Source organism: Acomys minous (genome assembly GCF_964271855.1).
Source record: "Acomys minous genome assembly, chromosome: 12".
NCBI classification, from domain to species: Eukaryota; Metazoa; Chordata; class Mammalia; order Rodentia; family Muridae; genus Acomys; species Acomys minous.
The window spans coordinates 90,286,082-90,311,370 of NC_140493.1; the positions used below are offsets into that span (position 1 = coordinate 90,286,082).

General features: G+C 50.2%; 1 protein-coding gene and 1 pseudogene across 3 annotated transcripts in view; both read right to left on the reverse strand.

Moving 5' to 3' along the window:
• The window catches only part of PLXDC1 (plexin domain containing 1), a 53,957-nt gene that overhangs the window by 23,524 nt on the left and 5,144 nt on the right, over positions 1-25,289 (reverse strand). For both annotated transcript variants that reach the window (XM_084751106.1, XM_084751107.1), the window contains exons 2-7: positions 22,136-22,314; positions 7,433-7,576; positions 7,085-7,154; positions 6,373-6,495; positions 5,272-5,390; positions 4,111-4,210 (exon numbers count right to left, since the gene is read on the reverse strand). In XM_084751106.1, the coding sequence (XP_084607232.1) occupies positions 4,111-4,210; positions 5,272-5,390; positions 6,373-6,495; positions 7,085-7,154; positions 7,433-7,576; positions 22,136-22,314 (735 nt within the window). The remainder of the gene's footprint in view (positions 1-4,110; positions 4,211-5,271; positions 5,391-6,372; positions 6,496-7,084; positions 7,155-7,432; positions 7,577-22,135; positions 22,315-25,289) is intronic.
• LOC311580003 (BLOC-1-related complex subunit 8-like) lies at positions 23,520-23,852 on the reverse strand (annotated as a pseudogene). Its single transcript has one exon. The product of its transcript is annotated as a BLOC-1-related complex subunit 8-like (transcript).

The following is a 25,289-nucleotide window of genomic DNA, read 5'->3' on the forward strand; positions in this document are numbered from 1 at the left end:
AAACAAACAAACAAAAAAACCAAAGCAATTGTACCAGTACCCAAAAGCTAGATGCTTGTGTGTTTGTTTTCCTACTGTCTAAGGGTTTCTGAGAATGTGATAAAACACCACAACCAAAAGCAACTTGGGGAGGAAAGGGTTTATTTCACGGTACAACTTTGGGGAGGAAGCTGCTTATTGGATTGTTCCCCAAAGCTTCCTCAGCTCCTCCTCAGCCTTCTCTCCTATAAAAGCCAGGGCCACCTGCCCAGGGATGGCATCACCCACATTGGGCTGGGTGCTTCCAAAATCAATAATTAATTAAAAAAAAATGCAGCTGGGTGTGGTGGCGCATGCCTTTAATCCCAGCACTTGAGAGGCAGAGGCAGGCGGATCCTTGTAAGTTCCAGACCAGCCTGGTCTACAAAATGAGTCCAGGACAGCTAAGGCTACACAGAGAAACCCTGTCTTGAAATGTCCCTCCCCCACAAAAAAGAAAGAAAGAAAGAACAAAAAGAAATAGCTAAATGAATAAATGAACAGATTACAGGTGGCCCAGAAAACCTCACCTGCCTAATATATCAGCCATAGGCTGAAGGAGGCCATCTGAAAACTCTCCTGAAAAGACCTTGCTCTGTGATACACAGACAGGAAGGAGCCTGAAAGCCAGACAGATCCTAGGCTGGAGCCCAAAGAAGGCACGGAGGTGAATTTGAGGAACTCGCTACCCACAAGGGACCTGGGCACAGATGGAAGTGATGTTCAAGAACAGTGACATTCAGGGAAGGAAGAAGGCTGCAAGGCTCCCACCAAAGGATGGGGGCAGAGGTAGGCCTATACCTTGGACCTGGGTACACCCAGAGATGGTCAGATGTGCTTGGAAAACAAGCACAGCCACAGCAGCGGGCAAGCCGGATGAAGTGTGGGGGTGTCAGGGTGAGGTTCAGAAAGCCGCCTTAACAGAAAAGACTTCGTGGCCACTTTGTAGCCGTTTGAGTGTGTGACTTCGGTACATTTTAATTTTTATAAACAGGATCCTTAATCTCCACTCTGGAGTCATTGCCTTTGGATTATTACAGCAACATGTGGGGCTCACCCAAGTGACAATGACGTCCATCTGCATTGGCCGGCTTTCTGGAACCAGGATGGGGACAGCCCCCAAGCCACACTTCTGGCAGTTTGAGACATTCTGTTTTAATCTCTGCTTCAACTTTCCCAGATGGGGAAACACTGAGGTCCACAGAAAGCCTGCTGTGGCCAGCATTGCTCCGGTTAATAGGGAAGGTTAGTGCACACCTGTGATCCTGGGACTGGGGAGGGGGAGGCGGAGTGCAGCGCCACTTTCTGCTCTCAGAGATTCAGGTAGAACCTGGGCTACATGTAATCCTGTCTCAGAAGAAAAAGAAAGAGGGAGAGAGAGAGAGAGAGAGAGAGAGAGAGAGAGAGGAGAGAGGAGAGAGGAGAGAGAAAGAGAGAGAGAGAAGACCTACCACTAGTAGATATTGTAAGTAGTACAAAGCTTCCCCCAGAATGTTGTAATAGTTGCTTGGAAGGTGCAATGGTCTCACCCACCCACTTACCCATCCATCCATCCATCCATCCATCCATCCATCCATCCATCCATTTGTTCCTTTGCTCATTTGGTTACTCAGTCAATAATCAGGATTAGAACCCTCATAGACCCCTGAGATCCTTTCAGCTCAGGGCAGGAAGCAGAGCAGGTCTTCATCATTAAAGGAAAGAAAAGGCAGAAAGTGAAAAAGCAAGGCTCCAGGTGCCAAGTTCTGGGAACCCAGGATAAAAGGGGGAAAGACTGTCTCTCTCTCTCTCTCTCCCTGGGGTACCTCTCTCCTTTTCCTTCTCTCCCAATGCTCATTTAATAAACTCCTCTACAACATAAAAAGAAAAGAAAAGAAAAAAAGGGGGGGAGGGGAAGAGTAGATGAAAAGCCCCTGGGAGGGTGAGTGGGACTCTCCAAGGAAGAGCACTTTAAGAATATTTTTCTTGGGGCTGGAGAGATGGCTCAGAGGTTAAGAGCACTGACTGCTCTTCCAGAGGTCCTGAGTTCAATTCCCAGCAACCACATGGTGGCTCACAACCATTCACAATGAGATGTGGTGCCCTCTTCTGGCCTGCAGTACATGCAGGCATAATACTGTATACATAATAATAATAAATAAATAAATATTAAAAGAAAAGAATACCTCTCTTAGCCAAGTACTGCTAGGGTATACCTTAATCCCACTGCTCAGGTGGTAGAGGCAGCTGGAGCTCCGTGAGGTCCTGGTCTACAGAATGAGACAGAGAGAGCAGAGAGTCCTCCTCCTCTTCCTTCCCCTCCTTTTTTGAGTCTGAGCCTCATGTATTCCAGATAGGCCTGGAAGTTACAATGCAGCCGAGGATGACCCTAAACTAATGATCCTCCTGCCTCAACCTCTTGAGTGCTGGCAGTGCAGGAACACAGCATCACGTGAGGCTCCATGAAGGATCCTTTTATCAGGAGAGTAAGAAGTCAAAATGGAGCAGATTTGGTGGCTGACAGGCCCCTCCCCCAATCCCCTCCCTTCTGCAGCCAGCTTGGGCCTCTACCTCCTTCAAGGCAGCCTGGTGAGGGGATAGGGCACATGCTGCTGACACACATCTGGCTTCAAGTTGGCTTCAGAAAGGAAATTCTGGGAAAAGAGGACCAGTGTGCTAGGGCCATCTGAGGCCAGTCAGGTGCCATGCAGAGTTCATGTTACAATCAGGGTCCCTTGATAATCTGGCCTTTAGTAACTGATGCTGCTAATGCACAACCTGTTGGGCTTGTTGTTGTTGTTTTGCTTTGTTGGTTTTTTGGTCTTTTGAGATAGGGTTTCTCTGTGTAGCCTTGACTGTCCTGGACTTGCTTTGTAGACTAGGTTGGCCTCGAACTCACAGAGGTCTGCCTGCCTCTGCCTCCTCAGTGCTGGGATTAAAGGTGTGCGCCACCACATTGGCCTCAATATGTCAGTTTTGACAGTTACATGAAATAAAGTTTTCTTTTTGGTTTTCTGAGACACAGTTTCTCGGTGTTGCCCTGGCTGTCCTGTATGAAACTTGCCCTGTAGACCAGGCTGGCCTCGAACTCAGAGATTTGCTTGCTTCTGCCTCCCAAGTGCTGGGACGAAAGGCGTGTGCCACCACCTCCCTGGTGAAATAAAGTCTCTTAAGACAAATGAAGGGAGTCATGTTTTGGCAGTCTCTCCAGCCAAGTGAAGGGCATTAAGGCCACCATGGAGGTACTGAGCATCTCTGCGAGCAGATGCTGTTGATACACACAGGCCTTTCTCTGCACGGTGATGCATCATGATGCTCTGCAGACTCTGACCACAGTGTGAGCATACGGAGTAATGGTGAATAACCCCGGCTGTGTTCAGCATCTTCTTCCCTGGTCCCAGGATGGAGTTCATCCTAAGACCTCCCCCCATCTACCTAACGCCATAGAAATGGCAATGGTGTCCAACAGGGAGGTATCTTGGAAACATGTGACATGTGACTGGAAAGTCCTGTAGCTTTTGCCTCTGACCTGTGTCATGCCGGTATTTGGGATGTCAACTGTCCCAACACCGTTTCCTGCAGTCCTGGGTGCTGCTGCCTTATAAAGGCCTGTGTTGCAAAGCTGAGCATAGAAGATAATTCTAACTCAGGCCAACGGTCCAGATGGGCCAGATGTTGGCCCACGGCTATGGGAGAGGAGGAGCTGAGGTCCCCTTAAATGTCAGCACTGTACAAAGATTCCCTCTAGCTATCCCTCTCCCAAACCACAGAGGAGAGAACTGAGACTGAAGGGAGCATGGTTTGCCAAAGGAGAGAATGCACAGTGGGGCTGGGGTCGGGGGCAATGCCCTGTCTGACACACCCTGGTCACTGATTAATCCCCTGGCTTAGAGGCCATTTTGTTTGAATTCTGGGCGGTTTGCTGACTGCTGGGGCGATGGAGAGTTTGCAAATGGAGCAGGTGCTGAGCACCAGGGGCTCCTGACCCGCTTCTCAGCCATCAGGCCAGTGCCTCTGTAGATGCACCTAGGCAAAAAAATGATCCCTCTGCCATGAACAAGGGAAGCCAGGCGCAGACTGAGCTGGGTCTGACGCAGGCGCACGGGGACTCACCTGGCACCTCTGGGGATGAATTGAGGACCATGAAAGCATCGGACAAGCCTGCCTTGACGGGGTGCTGGGCAGAGCTGATGTCCAGAACAGCCATGGGGATCTGCAACATGGAGAAGAAGCACCCGCCATCTACCTGGAACTGTCTGTGGACACGACGCTCCCGCTCGCCTTCCCGCCCAGCTGTCCGCTCAGGGCCTGAGAATCCATATTCTAGGGCCCCCACGCTTCCTCCGGCATGGACCCTCTGGTTCCACACAGGCTAGAAGTTGACCTTGGCGCCTCTCTCCCTCCCTCCCTCCCTCTCTCTCTCTCTCTCTCTCTCTCTCCTTTTCTCTCTCCATCTTCTCATCCATCTCCAAATACTGTGAGTTAGCCCAGCGGCTCTTATGTCCACTTCTGTCATCTCCCTTGTACAAGCTGTGTCACTTTCTTACACCATCTCCCAGCATTCCCTCAGGTCCCCAACAGTCCATCCTCTGCTCTGAAGCCAGAGTAGCCTTTTCAAAAAGCCAGCTGGCTGTTCCTTTGTCCCATAATGTCCACCCCACACACACTCTCCACTCCTGAAGAACCACCTTCTTCTAGGGCAGTGGTTCTCAACCTTCTCAGTGCTGCAGCCCTTTAATACAGTCCCTCATGTTGTGGTGACCCCTACCCGTAAACATTTATTTTTTTATGTTTTAGGTTTTTTGAGACAGGGTTTCTCTGTGTAGCCTTGGCTGTCCTGGACTTACTTTAAAGACCAGGCTGGCCTTGAACTCACAGCGATCCACCTGCCTCTGCCTCTTGAGTACTGGGATGAAAGGCGTGCGCCACCATGCCTGGCAACATACTTCACTCTTTCTTTGCTTCTTTCACTCTTGTTCACCCTGCAGTTTTTAACCCTTTTCCTTGGGGAAGCTACCCTTGGCCTCTAATAATGCGGCGATCCCCACAGCAGGGTTTTAGCACCAGAAGCCTCTCCATAGGGGCACTAGATACAGTGGCCATTCCATATTCGTCTCTGTCATCGTCTCTCTCAGTGAGACTTGTAGCGGCATAAACACCAAGTCCACAGATATAAGCCCAGTGCTGTCTTGGCACCAAGCCCTGTGCCCACCACACTACAGATTCTCTGCACAGGTTTGCCGGTGAAACAAGAAGCTGTAAAAACCCACTCACCTCTTTGTAGCCAAAGACAATGCGGCCGTCTCGGTGAAGGGCTGCCTGGAACGTGAAGCTGCCCCTGTCTTCCCGACCCTGGAGGTAAACATGGTCCCACTGAACCACAAACACTGTCCCTAGGGAGAAGAGCGCAGAGACCCGGCTGAAACAGGAGCCAGTGCAAGGGACCCAGCAGGTATGGTGGACAGAGCTGGGAGCCATTTGTGAGCTTAAGAAGTGGGAACTTGCCGGGCGTGGTGGCGCGCGCCTTTAATCCCAGCACTCAGGAGGCAGAGGCAGGCAGATCGCTGTGAGTTCAAGGCCAGCCTGGTCTACAAAGTGAGTCCAGGATGGCCAAGGCTACATAGAGAAACCCTGTCTCGAAAAACCAAAAAAAAAAAAAAAAAAAAAAAAAGAAGTGGGAACTAGCCAGGCTGTGGTGGCGCACGCCTTTAATCCCAGCACTCGGGAGGCAGAGGCAGGCGGATCGCTGTGAGGTGGAGGCCAGCCTGGTCTACAAAGTGAGTCCAGGAGAGCCAGGGCTGTCTCAAAAAACAAAAACAAACAAACAAACAAAAAACAAAAAAAAAAAAAGAAAGAAAGAAAGAAAGAAAGAAAAATGGGAACTAGGAAATCTATCCACACCAACCTGGCTGCCCCCATGTCCCAACTTGCTTATCTCTGTCTGTGTGCACACTCCTTCTTTCTTGCCAATCCTGACCCCTGGAGACAAAGGGAAAATGGAACCTGCTGTCTCTTAGGTGGGTGGGCATCAACAAGTCTAGGCAGTGCTGCCTCAGTCCCCTTCTTTTCATTTTTGTTTTTGGCTTTTTCAAGACAGGGTTTCTCTGTGTAGCTTTGGCAGTCCTGGACCAGGCTGGCCTCGAACTCACAGCAGTCCACCTGCCTCTGCCTCCCCAGTGCTGGGATTAAAGGCGTGCGCCACCACACCAGGCATCTCAGTCCCCTTCTTAACAGGGAAGAAAACAGCATAGGCTAGGATGAAAAAGTGGCTGTCTGCTTGTGTGACTGTAAACCTAGGGCTCCCAGGAAAGGGTTAGACCAGGTTAGCACGCCCTCCCCTGCTGGGTGAACTATACTCTTAACATTGGACCTCACCGTTGTCAAAGTAAGCAACTGTGGAGTTGTCAGAGTAGCCAGGGTTGAAGTTGGCCATGAGGGGTGCCACATACTGAGTAGCTGTGAGCATCCGGTGGAGCACGTCACCCATGAAGATGAAGCCTAAGGGTACAGAGGTTTGGAGGTGTCAGCAGAGACGGCTTAAGGGGCTGCCTCTAGGGTCTTCCTCCCCCCACCCCCCAACCCAGCAGAGGCTAAAAGTGAGTCTCATGCCGTCACCCTTCCCATCCATCCCAGTATGCTCAGGACATGGTGAAATAGAAAAATGGCTCAGACTAGAGAACACATGTACCATATCTCTGGGTAGGCACAGACCACAAGGAAAAGGAAAAGGAAATGACTCCCGTCCTCCCCTGTTTCAGGGGAAGGAGGAAATAGGATGAAAGTAACAGAAATCAAAGGCTCCTCACATCGACAGGGACCCTCATCCTTGCTTCCTCAGGCGCAGACCCAGAAAGAGACCACAGGGCTACATGTGCCAGCTGGGTCGGCCCAGAGGGATGCATGCAGGCACACACTCATACATGACATATGCAGGCATGCACACAGGTTGTCTGGTGTGAATGGGACTTCCTCTGTAGCCCACCTACCCACCTGTCTCCAGTGAGTCCCTCAAGAGCCTCCCTGAGACAGGCTGAGACCTCCAAGTCCCACCCCACCCCACCCCCCATCCCCACTGGTCCGGCTTTACCTCCGGTTGCTATGGTGATCTGGCGCAGAGGATGCCCGTAGAAAGGGAAATCAAAGGACAAGACCACTCTCTGCGGGGACAGGAGAGAGTCCCCATGGATGGAGCTGCCAGCCAAACACTGGTCACCCTTCCTGCCCTAGACTTGTCTGAACAATGTGGACATAGGTATGTCCAGGGTAGGGTCCCCTAGGATTACAGCTGGGTACCCCCATTGAGCTTTCTCCGACTGAATCCCCCTCCCCCCATCACAAACCTCAGGCCATAACCACGGTCATTCCCAGGCAGCCACTGCTGGCCTAGCCCCCAGCCTCCCAGCCTGGGCTGTTCTGTTAGGCCTAGGGCACTCACCGAAGCCTGCCGGTGAGAACTTGAGAGGATCCTGTGGACCTTCACATAGCTCCAGTTGGCCACAGCCATGTCCACCCACAGATCCCGGCTGCGGGGCTCACCCGGGCCGTAGACACGGGACACATAGTAGTTGTGGTTGTCCTCCTGCAGGGACGAGATGGAGCCCATGGGAGGCGTGAAGAGCCAGGCAAGCTGGGTACCACCCTCAGCCTCCCCCTACCCAGACTTCCCCGCCTTCTCCTGGCCCAGAGCCCTGGGCCTATTGCTTCAGCCCTAGAAGCTTCCAGAACACCCCTGGAGAACACTGTCCCAAGTCATTCCTCAACGGGTCTACACCTGCTCCATCTATGCTCAGCCCTGTCCTACCCAGACAAGCCAGAGGCTTATCCTGTATCCCTAAATGTTTCAGAGCATGACAAAGACCAGGGGACATGATGGAGAAAGCCCGGATAAAAGCTTTGTCTTCAAGGAGCGTGCCTACCTAGCCCACAGGGGACACATAATCTCTGAGCTGCCCTAAGAAAAGAGAGAAAAACAACAAGCGGGCCTAAGATGTCTGAGGTTGTTGATCTTGGGGAATTGCTAGTCTGTTTGGAGGATGCAGGATGCGGGACGCAGGCAATGCAACCAGGACGTAGAGGTACGAGCAGAGCAGAGAACAGCAGTGCCCTCGCCGAGATGGCCAAATGCAGCCAACGAGGAGGGAAGCAAGGAGTCCCTCAAGGCATACTTTTTGCATCTCCCTACGTGGCTGATGTAGATACCACAGAAGGCTGGGCTCTTTCCACAGTCTCCCTTGGAGGAGCGTCTGGGGCCAGGGCTTATAGCAAGCAGGCCAGGGATGTGGCTGGCAGAAAGAATGGGAGAAGCCAGTGAGCTGGGCTGTGTCTCAATACTTCCTGGAGCTGGCCCAAGAGCACCTCCGAGAAGGCTAGCGGCAGCAGTGGGAAGGTCGGACGGTTCCCAAGGCTATCTCAGCTGCAGTGATGCTCTGGGCATCATGGGTCATTAATCAGACGGCAGACAGAGCAGAGAAAGCCATTGTTCTTCCTGCTGAGCCGCCAGCTGTCCAGCCAGCCGCTTGGCCCGAGCCCAGTGGGAGCAGGGAATTGGGGCCCTGTGGCCACCGCATGCCTGCAGAGAAGCAGAGTATGATTCTGACAAAACGATGCCCCAGGAGCACATCTTGAAGACCTAGGGTTAAGGGGGGGGGGGCTGGGAGAGAGAAGACTATGGGGGTTCTGCTGGGACCAAGTGCTATTGCAAGGCTGCATTCCCACTTCTAAGAAAACAGTTTACTTCACTCTTAACTGAGAGTACTTGCTGTTCTGGCGGAGGACCAGAATCTGGTACCCAGCACCCACGTTGCAGGGTTCACAATCACCTGTACTGCCAGCTCCAGGACATCTGGTCTCTGTGGGCACCCACATGCACATACACACATATAAAAAAGAAAATAAAATCTTAAGAAGCCGGGCGTGGCGGCGCACGCCTTTAATCCCAGCACTCGGGAGACAGAGGCAGGCAGATCGCTGCGAGTTCGAGGCCAGCCTGGTCTACAAAGCGAGTCCAGGACAGCCAAGGCTACACAGAGAAACTCTGTCTCGAAAAACCAAAAAACAAACAAACAAACAAACAAACAAACAACAATAAAATTTTAAGAAAACAAAAGAGCCTAAATTTTTGGGGGGGAAAAAATCAAGGGTATTTTCTTGTTTGTTTGTTTGTTTTTTGAAACAGGGTTTCTCTGTGTAGCCCTGGATATCATGGAACTCACTTTGTAGACCAGGCTGACCTCAATCAAACTCAGGGATCCACCTGCCTCTGCCTCCCAAGTGCTGGGATTTAAAGGCATGTGCCACTTTTACCCTTATTTATTTATTTGTCTATCTATTTGTTTATTTATTATGTATACAGGGTTCTGCCTGCAGGCCAGAAGAGAACACTAGATCTCATTATAGATGGTTATGAGCCACCATGTGGTTGCTGGGAATTGAACTCAGGACCTTTGGAAGAGCAGTCAGTGCCCTTAACCTCTGAGCCATCTCTCCAGCCCCCCATTTTTTTATTTTTATTTTTTATTTTTGAGGCAGAGTTTCTCTGTGTAGCCTTGGCTGTCCTGAATTCACTTTGTAGACCAGGCTGGCCTCGATCTCACAGAGATCTGCCTGCCTCTGCCTCCCGAGTGCTGAGATTAAAGGTGTGCACCACACCCGGTTTACCACCCCCCCTTTTTTTAACCATGGGGTCTCATATAGCTCAGGTTGGCCTAGAATTTGCTTCCTAGCCAAGGCTGGCCTTGAACTCCCAACACTCCTGCTTCCACTCCCAAGTGCTTAGGATTTCAGGCATGAGCAACAATGCTGGCTTAAATGACTGTTTCAGCTTCAACTTGAACCCCTGACCCGGGTTCAATTCCCAGCACCCACATGGCAGCTCACAACTGTCTGTAACTCCAAAATTTGACACCCACACACCAATGCACATACATTAAAATTAAATAAAATATTTTTTAAAAATTTTTTTTCTTTTCTTTCTTGGCAGCTCAGCACCTATATCACACCCCCAGGAAAGCCACGCTGCATCCTTGGTGCCTTCTCCATCCCATAGCAGCCTGTAGGACATCTCCAGGGACTCTTAGGGTTCCGTGGTGGGGGCATCATCATTTGAAAACTGTTCCAGGATAAAGTGTGGGGGCTTTGGTGTCCGATGCCCGATGCCGATTTCAAATCCAAACACGAGGACAGTTGGTGGCAAGCATCACTCTTCTCTCAGGTTGCATTTCCTTCTTCAGCCACCCCGGCGGATGCTGCAGTCTTGAAAGGGCTCCACAGAGCAGCGCCACACAAAGCCCTCTCAGTGGGTGCCCACAGCAGGAGGCAGGTAAGTGTGAGTTCTTAAATGGTTTTGTCGGACCATGGCAAGGCTCTTCTCCCTCAATAGCTGCCCTCAAGGCCCCCCCATACCCCCAGGCGCTCACTCTGACAGCGGGACTGCAGTTTACCTTGGCTGAGTTTAAGATGTTTCTGGAAAAGAAACTCCAGCTGAGCTCTCACAATCAGCCCATCACCTACCTGCCAGCCAACTGGCTGGTAGGGATGCTGGGCAAGCAACCAGGGGCTGGCAGGAGAGCTTGGCTGGCTAGGCTTGTCAGGATAGGACTTCGGCAGCCAGGGCCAACCAGGGAGGTGCTGCTGAGAAAGAGCCTCCCGAGGGTTTACAATACCACCCGAATGTGTTCTACACCCCAAGCTACTCAAACTGTTCTAAGAACAGCAACAACAGAGTCACTTAGGAGCCTGTTAGAAATGCAGAGTTCTGCCCGCGCAGGCCTTTAATCCCAGCACTTGGGAGGCAGAGGCGGAGGCAGAGGCGATCTCTGCTGTTATACAGAGAATCTCTGTCTTGAAGAACCCAAGAAGGGGACTGAGAGATGGCTCAGAGGTTAAGAGCACTGTCTGTTCTTCCAGAGGTCCTGAGTTCAATTCCCAGCAACCACATGGTGGCTCACAACCATCTGTAATGTGACATGATGCCCTCTTCTGGCCTGCAGGTGTACATGCAGTACAGAACACTGTACACATAAACAAATCTTAAAAAAAAAAAAAAGAAAGAAAAAGAAAAGAAAAGCCAAAGGAGAAGAAAAAAAGAAGAAGAAGAAGAAGAAGAAGAAGAAGAAGAAGAAGAAGAAGAAGAAGAAAGAAAGAAAGAAATGCAGTTTTCGGCCAGGTGCAGTGGTGCACACCTTCAATCCCAGCACTCAGGAGGCAGAAGCAGATTGATCCCTGTGAGTTCAGTGAAGCCTGGGCTACATATTAAGTTTCATGTCAGCCAGGGGCTACACCGTGAGACCCAGTCTCAAACAAACAAGCAAACAAACAAAGCCAAGCACAGGTAATCTTACTGTAAGTTTACTGTGTAAGCTCATTTTGTAATATTAGTACTTGGGAAGCTGAGGCAGGAGGATTGTTACCAGTTCAAGGCCAGCCCAGCCGAAACTACAGAGTGAGTTCCAGGGCCACCAGAGCTAAAGAGAAGAGAAACCCTTAAACAAACTAGAAAAGAAAGGAAGGAAGGAAAGGAGAAGGGGAGGGCAAGAGAGGGCAGCGTCCTGGGCTAACCCTAACACCGCAGAGCCCGCATCTGCATAAGACCTGCACTGGTGCGTTTGCAGAGGAAAGTTTTTTTAATATAGGCAGATTTTTTTTAAAAAAGTTTTCTCAGGCTGGAGAGATGGCTCAGAGGTTAAGAGCACTAGCTGCTCTTTCAAAGGTCCTGAGTTCAATTCCCAGCAACCACATGGTGGCTCACGACCATCTATAATGAGATCTGGTGCCCTCTTCTGGCACACAGGCATCCAAACAGGCTGAACATTATATACATAATAAGTAAATAAATCATTAAAGAAAAATTTTTTTGCCGGGCGTGGTGGCGCACGCCTTTAATCCCAGCACTTGGGAGGCAGAGGCAGGCGGATCGCTGTGAGTTCGAGGCCAGCCTGGTCTACAAAGCAAGTCCAAGACAGCCAAGGCTACACAGAGAAACCCTGTCTCGAAAAAACCAAAAAAAAAAATAAATTTTTTTTTCTCCACACACCATTTATCCTTAAGGAGACGGTGGCTAAAAGCTAGATTGTGGAGCAGAACTGGTATTCTTGTCTGGGCTCTGCCGCTCATTAGATAGATGTGTGACCTTAAGCAGGTGGCTTCCTCTGTCCTTTCTGGATCTAGAGAAAACAGAATATCTGAAACACTTGTCTTGAGCTGGTAAGAGGGCTCAGCAGGTAAAGACACTGAGGCTGAGATGGGAATTCTCTGCCTGAAACCCGCACAGTGGAAGGAAAGACCCAAATTCCCAAAATGTGACCCTCACACATTTCACATTTGTGCCGGCACACACATACGGTACCAGCAAACTTGCTACACAGGAAACACACAGGAAACGAAAGAAATTCTTGCTCATGAGATAGATGTGGACTAGACCAGCACCCAGGAAAGGTGCATTTAACGTTATCTCCCATTTCCACTCATCTCAGCTGTGCGTAAGGTAAGGAACTCTGGTCCAAGATGTACCACAGATGGGACCTTTCAGTGTGATGTGGTTGCTAGAAGGAATTCACAGGGTTGGTTTTTTTTTTTAAAGATTAATTTATTTATGTATATAAAAACATGTATGCCTGCATGACAGAGAGGGCAGCAGATAGAAGAAGGCATCAGATTCTGTTATAGATGGTTGTGAGCCACCATGTGGTTGCTGGGAATTGAACTCAAGACTCTGTGATGAGCAGCCAGCGCTCTTAACCACTGAGCCAGCTCTCTAGATGCCCCCCCACCCCAGCCCCCCACAGTTCTTGAATGATTAGCTTGGTTACAAGAGTAAGCTGTAAGAAAGTAAAACCACCAGCTGGCCATGGTGGTGCATGTCTTTAATTTAATCCCAGCACTGAGGGAGGCAGAGGCAGGCAGATCACTGTGAGTTCGAGGCCAGCTTGGTCTACAAAGGGAGCCCAGGACAGCCAGGATAACCCTGTCTTGAAAAACCAAAGAAAAGAAAAGAAAGTGAAACCACCCTTGTGTTTTCTCTCTTCTATAGACAATTCCTTCTGAGTTAGAAAAAAAAATTATGTTTGGATGATGATGGCGCTCGCCTTTAATCCCGGTGCTCGCCTTTAATCCCGGCACTGAGGAGGCAGAGGCAGGTAGATCTCTGAATTCGAGGACAGCGTAGTCTACAAAGCAAGTTCCAGGACAGCCAAGGCTACACAAAGAAACCTTGTATAAAAAAACAAAAAAACAAGCCACTTCTCTCTTCAGTGTATGTGCCTTAGCAAGCGTGAAGAGGTCAAGGGACAACTTGCAGGAGTCAGTTCTCTTTCTTGTATGTGCACTGAACTCAGGTCATTGGGTTGGGCAGAGAGCACCTCTCTTAGGGTTTCTATTACTGTGTAAAACACCATGGCCAAACACAACTGAGGGAGGACAGGGTTTACTGCATCGTACCCTTCCCGATCACAGTCCAGCACTACATAAGTGAGGGCGGGAACTCAAACAGGGCAGGAACCTGGAGGCAGGAACCGAAGCAGAAGCCACAGAGGCTTCTTCCCCCATGTCTTGCTCAGCAGCTGCCCAACATTGGCACCGCCCACAGCGAACTGGGCACCGCCCACAGCGAACTGGGCCCTCCCACAGCAAACTTGTCACCGCCCACAGCGAACTGGGCCCTCCCACATCAGCCATGAATCAAGACAGTACTCCACCGACTTACCTACAGGCTACTCTTATCCAGGCATCTTCTCTGTTAAGACTGACTCTTCCCCATACAGCTAGGTCTGCGTTAAGCTGACAAAAATCAAGCACAGCCCTTCACCCACTGAGCCATCTCACCTTCTGTTTCCCTGTCTTGTTATGACACAGAGTAAAGCTTTTGCTGGTGGCAGCCCTGAATCTTGCCCTTCCAGAGCTGTGAGGGAAATAAACCTCTCTGGTTTTCGCTTTTGTGTTTTGTTTGTTTGTTTGTCTTAATTTTGAGGTCCCGGCTCCAGCCGTGGCATCATGGCACATACTCAGAGTCCAGCACTGGGAAGAGAAGACAAAAAGATCCCTAGAGACCAGCCTGGTCTACAAAGTGAGTCCAGAACAGCCAGGGCTACACAGAGAAACCCTGTCTCAAACAAACAAACAGGGTGGACAGCTCCATGAAATGACAAATTAAATAAAACAGGGTTTGACGGTGAATGTGGCATTCCTAGCCATCATTTGTGAAAGCTCCATGAAGGGCCACACAGAAGAAGAAAACCCATGCTTCAGTTTGTTTTTGAGACAGGGTCTCACTCTGTATGTACCTAGGCTGGCTTTCGGCTCCCAGTAATCCTCCTGCCTCAGCCTCCCAAGGATTGGGATTCCAAGTGTGAACCACTGCACCCCATAGTTTTCTTAACTAGTTCCCTTTTACTGGCCGTTTGCTAGCTTCTGTGTTTTGTGTCCCCCTCCTAAACACCACTATGGTGAACTCACCGCAGCATTTTCCATACGCCAGGCTGCGTGCGCCTAGGAGACACATAGTAAGTTCCAGCCTTGGCTACAGAGTGAGACTCTGACTCAGCAAGCAAGTGAGCAAACACGGCTCGGGAGACCTGCTGTGGGTAAGAGTGCTTGCTGTGGGCACACGACTGTAATCCCAGTGCTTGGGAGGCAGAGGCAGGTGGATCTCTGTGAGTTCGAAGCCAGTCTGGTCTATAGAGTGAGTTCCAGGACAGTGAGGATTGCTGTCTCAAAAATAAATAAGTAAATAAATAAAAATAAATGTAAAAAAGTACTTGCTGTGAAGGTGAGAGGACTTGAGTCCCCAGCAACCACATAAAAGCAAGGCATGGCCATACAATGTGGGCAGTCGGTGCAGAGAAGCAAGGGCAGGTGGGTCCTGCTACCTTAGCTCAACGACAGGCTCCAGGCTTACTGAGAGACCTTGCCTCACAGGAAGGCAATCAGCAGCCGTAGTTGAATGCTGTGAAATGGACACAGACTCCCTGGAAACCCTGGCACCCCGTCTCGCATGGCACTGATGAGTGAGCCCCAGGCCGCCGGAGTGTCCGGAGGCCACCCTGGGCTCTGTTCTTCTCTCTAACGCCATCGGAGACCTCTAGGGATGGGGGATCTCTTCCTTCCTTTCCTCCCTCAGAGGAGTATCTGCCATGGACAAGCACTAATCACATGTGACAGACAGCCTGGGTCCAAAGTGCCAGACAGAGGCAATTCAGACATATACAGGCACTGTAGTGTGGGCGCAGAGCAACATGAGGCAAAAATAAGACAGTTCCTTTGGCCCGGTGCAGCTCAGCGGCTGTCAGAAAGGGAAAAAAAAAAGCCACATCTAGAGCTTTCTTGGCACCAGGAAGTACTCTAGGTGCTCCAGGCTTCCAGGGGTCAAGTCTTCGCTGTCCTGTCTATGGTCTCCCAGGCTCCTCCGGCCACCTGGAACCTGGAATACACCCCGCAAGATGCCCAGAGCCTTGGCTCTGGTCCCCAGCTGTCATGGGTTTTCATTAGCGCAGCTGCTTTCCCGCCTCCATCGTTGGCAAAGGCTCCCTGAGCCTGACTCAGCCCAGCACAGCCCACAGCAATGGGGCGGCTCTCCCTTGGCGGGGAGTGGGGCGAGGTTGAGTCATGGACTTCCCGTAGCCTTGAGCCCTAGGATTTACATGTGCCCTAGGATTTACAGGCAAATGCACCTGGCCTGGGGCAGGTGTCCCTCCAGCTCACTAAGGATGCGATGCCACCTCTGAACGTTCTTGCAGATAGACTTGACCCTCCCATCTCTGAGGCAGAGCTAGGGACAGCCCCACAGAGGAGTCTTCTCCCAGCTGGCTTTGTTCTATATTGTCTCCTCTTTTTTAAGTTAATTAATTAATTGGGGTTTGTTTGTTTCTGTTTGATTTTGAGACAGGGTTTCTCTGTGTAGCCCTGGATGTCTTGGAACTTACTCTGTAGACCAGGCTGGCCTCAAACTCAAAGATCCACTTGTCTCTGACTCCTGAGTGCTGGGACTAAAGGCGTGTGCCACCCATGCCCCGTTGCAGTGTAGCCTTTTGGTGTGTGGCTGTCATGAAGCCTCCATGGGCTTCTGTTTGCCACCTTAGCCGCTATTTATTTATTTATTTATTTCAGGAAGTTTGAGACAAGATCTTAAACTTACTATGTAGTCCAAACTGGCTTTGTACTGGTGGTAGATAATCCTCCTGCCTCAGCCTTCCGAGTGCTGGGATTACATGTATGAACTACCACCACAGCTCACGTTATTTTTAAAGTATTAAGTATTGAACTTTGGGTCTCACATCCTAGGCAAATGCTATACCATTGAATCATACCTCTGGTTTTTTGTTTTTTGTTTCTCTCTCTCTCTCTGCCCCCCCACCCCCACCCCACCGCCCCAAGACAGGGCTGTCCTGGACTCATTTTGTAGAAGAGGCTGGCCTCGAATTCACAGAGATCCTCCTGCCTCTGCCTCCCTGAGTGCTGGGATCAAAGATGTGCACCACCACACGATCCTTCTTATTTTAATTTTTTAAGACAGGCTTTCACTAAATTGCCTAGGCTAGCCTGGAAATCACTCTGTAACCCACTTAGGCCTTGAATTTGTGACCTTCCCACCTCAGCCTTCTGAGTAACTGGGCCAGCTCTGGTCACCATTATAAAACTGGTTGGAGCCTGGAGAACTGGAGAGATGGCTCAGAGGTTAAGAGCATGAAGTGTTCTTCCAGAGGACCGGAGTGGGGTTCCCAGCACCCACAGGGATCCACTTGCCTCTGCCTCCCCAGTGCTGGGATTAAAGGCGTGCGCCACTACGCCTGGCTTATTTCCTTCTTGACAGGAGCCAGGATGGAACCGAAGGCATCACACATGCTAGGGAAATGTTCCTCCACTGAGCTATGTCCCAGCCACAAGGGCAGTTTTTATTTTTGAAATTATTTTATGTGTGCAGGCGTTTTGCCACCTGTGTGCCACAGGTGTGTGCCTGGTGCCTAAGAGGCCAGAAGAAGGTGTCAGATCCCCTGAAACTATAGTTATAGATGGTTGTGAGCTGCCATATGGGTGCTTGAAATAGTCCCCAGGTCCTCTGGAAGAGCAGCAGCAGCCAGTGCTCTTAAGCACTGAGCCATCTCTGCAGCCCTCTGTGGGGATACTTGAAAGAAATGAGTCCCCAGGTTTCAATGCTTGTGAACTAATCTGTCCAGCGTGAAGGCTAAGAATGTGTGTTTGTTTTTAAACCCTAGTGTTACTGAGTCCACCAGGGCTCACTGAATGTCACTGCTCCTTTCAAACACCCACAGACAATTGCTTCCAGAAGTTTGTGTCCCCATGGCTGTTTCCTGTGATGGCTTCTTTGTGCACACTGGGACATGGCCCTTCTGACCACTGCGCCAGCCCCTGAGCAGGTATCATTTGTTTAATCCAGAGATCAGGAAAGCAATGAGGAGGAGGGTGAGCCGACAGTTGTCCCTTCCTTAGGGACATCTCATGTGCGTTCACTGTCCACACTACTATTCTTCCACGCCTACCCTGTTCCTCAGTTCTGAATGTTCCAGAAAGCAAGACAGAATAGGAAGTGAGTGGGCTGTGTCCTTTGAGAGTTCACCTCAAGGCTGGGATGAGTGCCTGTTAAGGGAGCCATTTACCTCAGGTACAATGGTAAGGGAATCAAAAAGTTCAGGAGTTGAGAAGAACATTTTTTTTTAATTTTATTATTATTATTATTTTATATATACAGTGTTTTGCCCACATGTACACTTGTAGGTCCCAGAAGAGGGACCATATGGTTGCTGGGAATTGAACTCAGGACCTTTGGAAGAGCAGCCAGTGCTACCAATCTCTGAGCCATCTCTTCAGCCCCGAGAAGAACACTGAATATGGTATTTTAAAAATCAGCCGGGTGACCCAGGTGTGGTGGCGCATGCCTTTAATCCCAGCACTCGAGAGGCAGAGGCAGGTGGATCGCTGTGAGTTCGAGGCCAGCCTGGTCTACAAAGCGAGTCCAGGACAGCCAAGGCTACACAGAGAGACCCTGTCTTGAAAAAAGAAATACAAAACAAAAATTAACATTAGTGCCAAACACTGGTGGTATTTTGATGAATGAAATCTCAAAATGTTAAATAATGACAGAGTCAGACATGGTGGCTAAACCATTTCAGAGTAAATGGAAAACACAGTACCAGAAGTGACCCAGAGGATAGAAAAAAAAAAAAAAAAAAAAAAAAAAAAAGCAAAACAAACCTTCAAAGCTTACACAATACCTTTAGAGAGATGTTTCCTCCGTGACACAGAACACGGAGGAGGATTTCCAAAAACCATGATAAAAAAGGCCTTAGAAAGTTAAAACATGGCCGGGTTTGTGTAACAGGGACCTGAGACCTTAGCACAACTGACTCCATGATGCAAGAACCGGTCAGGCCAAACCATTCAGCACGCAGACAGCACCACCTGGCAGAACGTAAACACAGACTTAAATTGATGGAAGTCCATAGTTCTGGGAAAGTCTCAAAACGTACTAATCTTGCTTTTTAGCCTCTATAGTGCTGCTTCTGGCTAACTGTTCTTGTTAACTGAAGTATGTCAAACCAGAACATGGGTTTGGGGCTTAAAAGCTCACCCTGAGCAAGGCTCGGTGCTACACTGGCATCCCAAACACCCAGTGTAGATGCCAACTGCCTAATAAAGACTTTGTTTTGGCTTAAAACTGTGCCCGATCAGTCTTCTCTGGTGGATTCCCCACAACAGTGTGGTGGTTCCAGCTGGAGGCTAGCCTGGCCTACATAGTCAATTTCAGGCCAGCATGGACAGTCATCTATGATTTCAGAATTTTGAGGTGGCATATGCCTTTAAACTCTGGAGACAGAAGCAGGCAGCAGATCTGTACGAGTCTACAGAGCCAGTTTCAGGACACTCAGGGCTGTTAGACAGAGAAACCTTGTCTTGACAAAATATGTATATACATATAATATACTATATTATATATTGTAATAGAATATATAATACATTATACACAATATATTATACATAATATATACAAGATCAGGAATAAGAGTGACACTAAAGTTCATTTTTCTTTTTTTTCTATTTTTTCTTTTTTTCTTGAGACAAGGTTTCTCTGTGTAGCCTTGGCTGTCCTAAACTCGCTTTGTAAACCAGGTTGGCCTTGAACTCACAGTGATCTGCCTTTGCCTCCCAAGTGCTGGGATTAAAGGCATGAGCTACCACACCCGGCCATTTTTCTTTATTGAGACAGGACTTTCTGTGTAGGCTGAGCTGGCCTCAAACTCTCAGCAATCTCTCTGCCTCAGCCTCCTAAGCACTGGGATTACAAGTGCGAGCCACTGTACCCTGTGTTGCACCACATCTCTCTGGAGGTGAGAAGCAAGGTATATGTATGTGCTGAGATGTGGGTCTCATTAAGTACCCCAGGCTGGCCTTGATGGCCATGATCCTGCCTCAGCCCCCCAAATGCTGGGATGACAGGTGTGAGCCATTGCGCTCTGTGGTACAGCAGGACCCTTTGTGGCTATATTAGGAAAAAAAAAAGGGGGGGGTGGTGAGGTGCCTTCAAGCTTTGAAAGGAAAATTAGTTTAATTTATAAGTCTACATATTGACCAAAAGAGAGGGCAGAATAAATGCATTTTCAGACACATACATCTTTCCTACAAGGTGACCTCTGTCAGGAACTTAACTGCCACAGGAAAGGGAAGACGCAGGGTAAAGGGACCAGGACTCCAACACTCAAGAAACAACAAGGAGGAGGTGCATGCTGGAAACCGTGGAGGGGGAGAAAAGTCTGCCAAGTTGGGACAAATTTTTATTTCTCTTTGTGTATTGGATATTTAAGACAGGGTCTTATGTAGTCCAGAATGGCCCTGGACTTACTATGTGGTCAAGAATAACCTTAAAACTGAGTGTGGTGGCATACGCCTTTAATCCCAGCACTCAGGAGGCAGAGGCATGCAGATCTCTGTGAGTTCGAGGCCAGCCTGGTCTACAAAGCAAGTCCAGGACAGCCAAGGCTACACAGAGAAACCCTGTCTCGAAAAACCAAAAAAACAAAAAAAAAAAAACAAAAACAAAAAAACAAACCAAGAGTAACCTTGAACTTCTGATCCTCCTGCTCCTATCTCCAGAGTGCTGGGATCACAAGCATGTGCCACATCAACCCATTTTGTGCAGTTTTGGGGATCAAACCCAGAGCTTTATGAGTGCTAAGTAAGTATTCTACCCACTGAGCTACAGCCGCATCTCCCTTCATGACAAGTTTGACCACACTGAAAATTTCATCTGAGGTCGAAGGAAGACATGTAAGAATGTGTTACCAGGGTTAGCACAGAAAACTGAACAGGCAGGGCCAGGGAGAGAGCAAGAATCATGGGGCTGGGTGGGGGTGGGGGGAGGGGAGGAAGAGGGGCTGGAGAGATGGCTCTGAGGCTAAGAGCATAGGCTGCTTGCTATCCCCCACAGAAGATCCAGGTTCAATTCCCAGTAACCGCATGGTGGCTCACAACTGTCTATAACAGGATCTGGTGCCCTCTTCTGGCCTGCAGGTATACATGCAGGTAGAGAGCTCACATACGTAAAAATGAGTAAATATATTTTTAAAAGACATCTGAAAAACAAAAAATCGGAAATACAGGAAACAGGGCCAGAGGGACCGTGGTGAAGGGCATTTCCCAAAGAGCTGGGAGACCCAGATGGTAGAAGGAGAGAACTGACTCCTGAAAATTGTCCTCTGACCTCCACACACCTGCAATAGTGCAGGTACCCCCACTCCAACACAAAAATAAACAAGCCAATGGAAAATAATAATAATAATGAGGAGGAGGAGGAGATGATGAAGATACAGGACAGTACCGCAGTTGGATCATGTGATAATGCCATAAGGAAAGACCTGTGAGTTGAGGAAAAAAGATGGAGGCGTTCTGGGAAGTAGAGCTAGGTCATCCACCACAACAGACAAAAAGCAGACACTGTCCAAAGCCCACTCATTGCTGGGTGTGGTGGCCAACATGGTCAGGCTCAGCACATAGGAGGCAGAGGCAGATGGATCTCTGTGAGTTCAAGACCAGCCTTCTCTACATAGTGAGTTCAAGGCCAGGCAAAGTTACATGGTGAGACCCTGTCTCCAAATGAACTAAGGAAAGCTCACTCATTAGTGGAGCTAAAAAGGCAGACTAACGGGAAAACAACAGGCCAGAGGTATCCTGTTTTGGAAAAGGTTGGGGACGGGTGGGAGGGCAGCCTGGGACTTGTGTGCTTACTCTTCTGTGCTTCTAGAACTACTTTTGGCCTGTACTGCCCAGGCTGGCCCTCAACTCCAGGCTTCTGATGATCCTTTCACCTCAGCTCTATGCTCAGCTGGGACCGCAGGCGCACACAGCCATATCCCACTACTTCTAGCTCTGCCTGATGTTTGGAAGTTTCTGGAAGTTCTTCGAGACATAGGAAAGAAAGAAATCGGGGCTGCGAAGCACATGCCCTTGTCTCTGCTTCTCCTTCTGTAGCTTTCCTGCATCCTGAGCCTCGACCCTTCCCTTCCCAGGGCACACTCACTCACACCCACTCACACCTACCCCAGACCCAAGCCAAGCCGCCCAAAGCTGCAAACTATGGGGCACGTGGACATAGTATGCAAAACTCCCCAGCCACAGGTGCGAAACACTGTAACACAGTCATATGTGGATGCAGAGGCCTCTCAGCCGGCAGCTGTCTCCTCCCACTGAGTGCTTCCCGTCCCCAGGCTGAGGAACTTCTCACCTGGGCTGCTTCCTCCTCTGCTCCAGCCACCTCGGAATGCTCTTCCATGGCCCTGTCCTTAACCTTTAGGGCCCCGCCCCCGCCCCCGCCCCTGCCCCCGCAGTCTAAAGATGAAGCAGAAATGTGGCAGAGCGTGGCTTAACCTGGCAGCTGCGATGTAACTAGGCCACCTGCAGCTTTTTCTCTCCAAGTCCTGGCAGAGCTCGGGGCCTGCACTGAGCATCCTGGATCAGGGTACTTCATCTTTCCAGGTCCTGGCGGAAGCGAGCATCCTGCAAAAGCTCTGAGATGCTTTGACCCTAATGCCCCACCTGGAGTCGGCTTGCCTCCTCGTCCCTGGGATCCCTATCATTTCAGTCCATATCTGACACGGAGGCTGGCCCCGCTCTCCCTCCATGTTGGTTCGGCACTCACCACCACTCTGGTCCTGTTGTCGGGCAGTGTGTCAATGGCCAGGGCGTCCCCACCCAGGTCCTGGCTTAACTGGGTCCTGCCTGGCTTCAACACCTGCCCGGGACTCTCTCGGGTTCTCCGGCTCCAGCCTTGCCTGGTCCTCTTGGCCGTCCAGCCAGAGCCTTGGCTTTCATCATGACCTGGGAGGAGGGAGGGATAGAACACTGAGTGCTGGTGGTCCTGAGGAAGGATGGAAGAAGGCGTCCAAACCACCTATCCTGCAGCATCCTCAACACCACACCATCACTGATGCTGGGGACACGTGATGACCGGGACAGCAAGTTCATAACACGGATTGAGAGCCATGTGCCTCATACCATGCCCAGAAATGTACACATGGAATACTAAAACCCCTCAACCCTCCACAGTGGACAAGGTGTGTCTGGCAGGCCAGAATCCAGCTCAGAGGTTAAAGGTGTTGGGGATTGAACTCAGAGCCTCACACGTGACAGGCTCCTCCACTGACCCTCATGTCTAACTATGTCCTTCTTTCTGTCTCTTTGTCTTCTGATTACGCCATACGTCTCTTATAAATGGAATCACAGTCTCTCTTGCTGTGATTGGCCTTATTTCACTTAGCACAATGTCTTCAAGGTTCAGTCATGTTCTTTTTGACGACTGAATGGTATTCCATATTTTGCTTTATCTAACATCTAACAATACACTTGGGATGCTTTCATGGGTCAGCTACCGTGCGCGACCCTAAGAGGAACAAGGGGCACAAGTGGCCTCATTTGTGTGAAAGCAACTTTTTTTTTTTGTAGGTCAGCTGTGTTTATTGAGTTAAAGCCAACACAAAAGAGGCAAGGGCCAGACGTGGTGGCCCACGCCTTTAATCCCAGCACTCAGGAGGCAGAGGCAGGCTGATCTCTGTGAGTTCGAGGCCAGCCTGGTCTACAAAGCAAGTCCGGGACAGCCAAGGTTGTTACACAAGGAAACCCTGTCTTGAAAAACCAAAACCCAAAACCAAACAAACAAATAAAAAAAAGAGGCGAGGACTGCAGGTGCTTTTCACTGCCCTGGGCCTCAGCTGGAGAAACCATAGGGGTGCCAGGGGAAGAGCCCAGCTCCCCACCCAACTAAATCACTCCTCTTGCTCCTCCTATGGGCCAGAGTGCCAGCCTCAGGGCCCTTGCTCTGGTCACATTCCTGGGGATGCCAGAAGGCTGCTCCCTGTCACCCACACTTCCTCTGATCTGTGTCTCTCAGTCACTGTCCCTGTGAGCCTGGCACCACTGTGTTCCTCACACCAGCTGGGTTACAGGATATGGGTGCCACAGATGCCACAGGACAGCTCACTGGTTAGGGTGGTGACAAGGGCTTGGGTGAGGGCTGGCGGCCGGGGCTACCTGTGGCCCTGGGCGCTGGTGTTCATGTGATCCCGGATACTGATGACCTGCTTAAGCAGGCCTTCCACGCTGTGGAAGTACACACGCTGCTGTCCACTGGGCTCTTCACAGCACTGCAGGCGTACTCCATGGTGTATATGGCACCCTGGCTGTGCTCCTTCCACCTCTGCATATCAGCCTTGTCCTGGGCCAGCTCTGGCAGTGAGCGGCGCACATGTTCCTGTAGCCTATACAGGGCCACTGATGGCTCGTTGGCCGGGACATAGGCGTTTTCCCCTGAACTTGTCTGTGAGTTTCTTTTCCTTCACGGGCATCTCAGGTTCTTCCATAGTGAAGGCACCTCACAATCTGTCCCTCTCTCCCTCGCTCCCTCCCCCCCCCACTGGCTTTGACAGCTGAAAAATCCCTCCAGACAGTAACAGAGACTCCCTGGAAAGAAACTGTTCTCCCTTGCCCACTTGATTTGGTTTGTTTGGTTTGAAACGGGACCTCAATACCCAGCCCTGGCTGATGGGAGCTTGCTATGTAAATGAGGCTGGCCTTAAATCACAGAGATCTGCCTGTATCTGCAGCTAAAATGCTAGGATTAAAGGTGTGTGTTACCACACCTGGGTCTCTCGTCCTACTGACCTCAGGCAAATCACTCTCCTTGTGTTATCAGTGGGCCCAGAAAAGCAGCTGGGATGGCAAAGAGGTCTCATTTCAAATGCCATCTCCCACTAATGAGTGGCAGCCAGAAACACTCTAGACAGGAATCCCAAGGTTTAGTTTGTGTTTAGCAGAAGAGATTGTCATGATCGATTAGTAATGTCTGCCATGAGCACCGGATTGGCAAGTGGCAGCGCAGAGCCAGTTGTTCCAAGACTCCAGCTCTCTTGGGGCTGTTAAACTGATTCTAAACGGTCCTGAAAAGCATTCTCCTTTCTTTCAGAGAGTTGGGTTCCCCAAAGCTGTGCCCTAGGTTGTCAGTCTAAATGTCACATCTGCCCTGGATATATGAAGGACACAGACCACCCCACCAGTTGCCTTCATCAATTTTGGGTCCTAGGTCACCTCTGACTCCAACCACCTTGCTCACCAAAGCTCCTTTCCAAGACCACCCCCCCCCCTCCCTGAGTTCACTGTGTGCCTTCTCCCAGGGAGACTTGCATTCCCCGGGCCCCTCTCCACTCTCCTCAGAGTGCCAGGCAAACAGTAAGTGCTCAATCACTGCATGATCGAGGACACTACACTAGGGGATAGCTCTCTTGTAGCAGCAAGGACAGGGGTTGAAACAAGGTTTGGCTGGACCAGGCCTGGGACCTGGCCAGGATTCTGCTGTGGGGTTCTGACTTGTCATTAGGCATTTTATCCAATTAAGTCATTCTTGGCTGCTGGTGCCTGCTGGACTCTTGCCGGGGCCCCTCTCACTTCTCCGTCCCTAATCGTAACCAGATGCTCCTGGAGAATTGTGGGCAGAGGGGGCAGTTCGGACCTGTTCCCAAGATATCGACCAAATGGCCAGAAGCCCAGCACTGGGCTGCAGCTGCCGACCACTCAGCCCCACGCAAGCTGCCGGGCCTCATCAGCAAGGCTACCGCTGTTTGTGGCAGGTCTGCCTGTGCTGAGTTGGGTGGCCTGGCTCCCCAAGTTCTCTCCTGCAAATAGCAAATAGAGGGGAGGGCAGGAGCTGGGGCTGGAAAGGCCCACATGCAGGCCAAATGGAGGGGCTGATGTGCAGACGGGCAGGAAGTCCCAAGCCTGGATGGACTGTGGAGGAAGATATC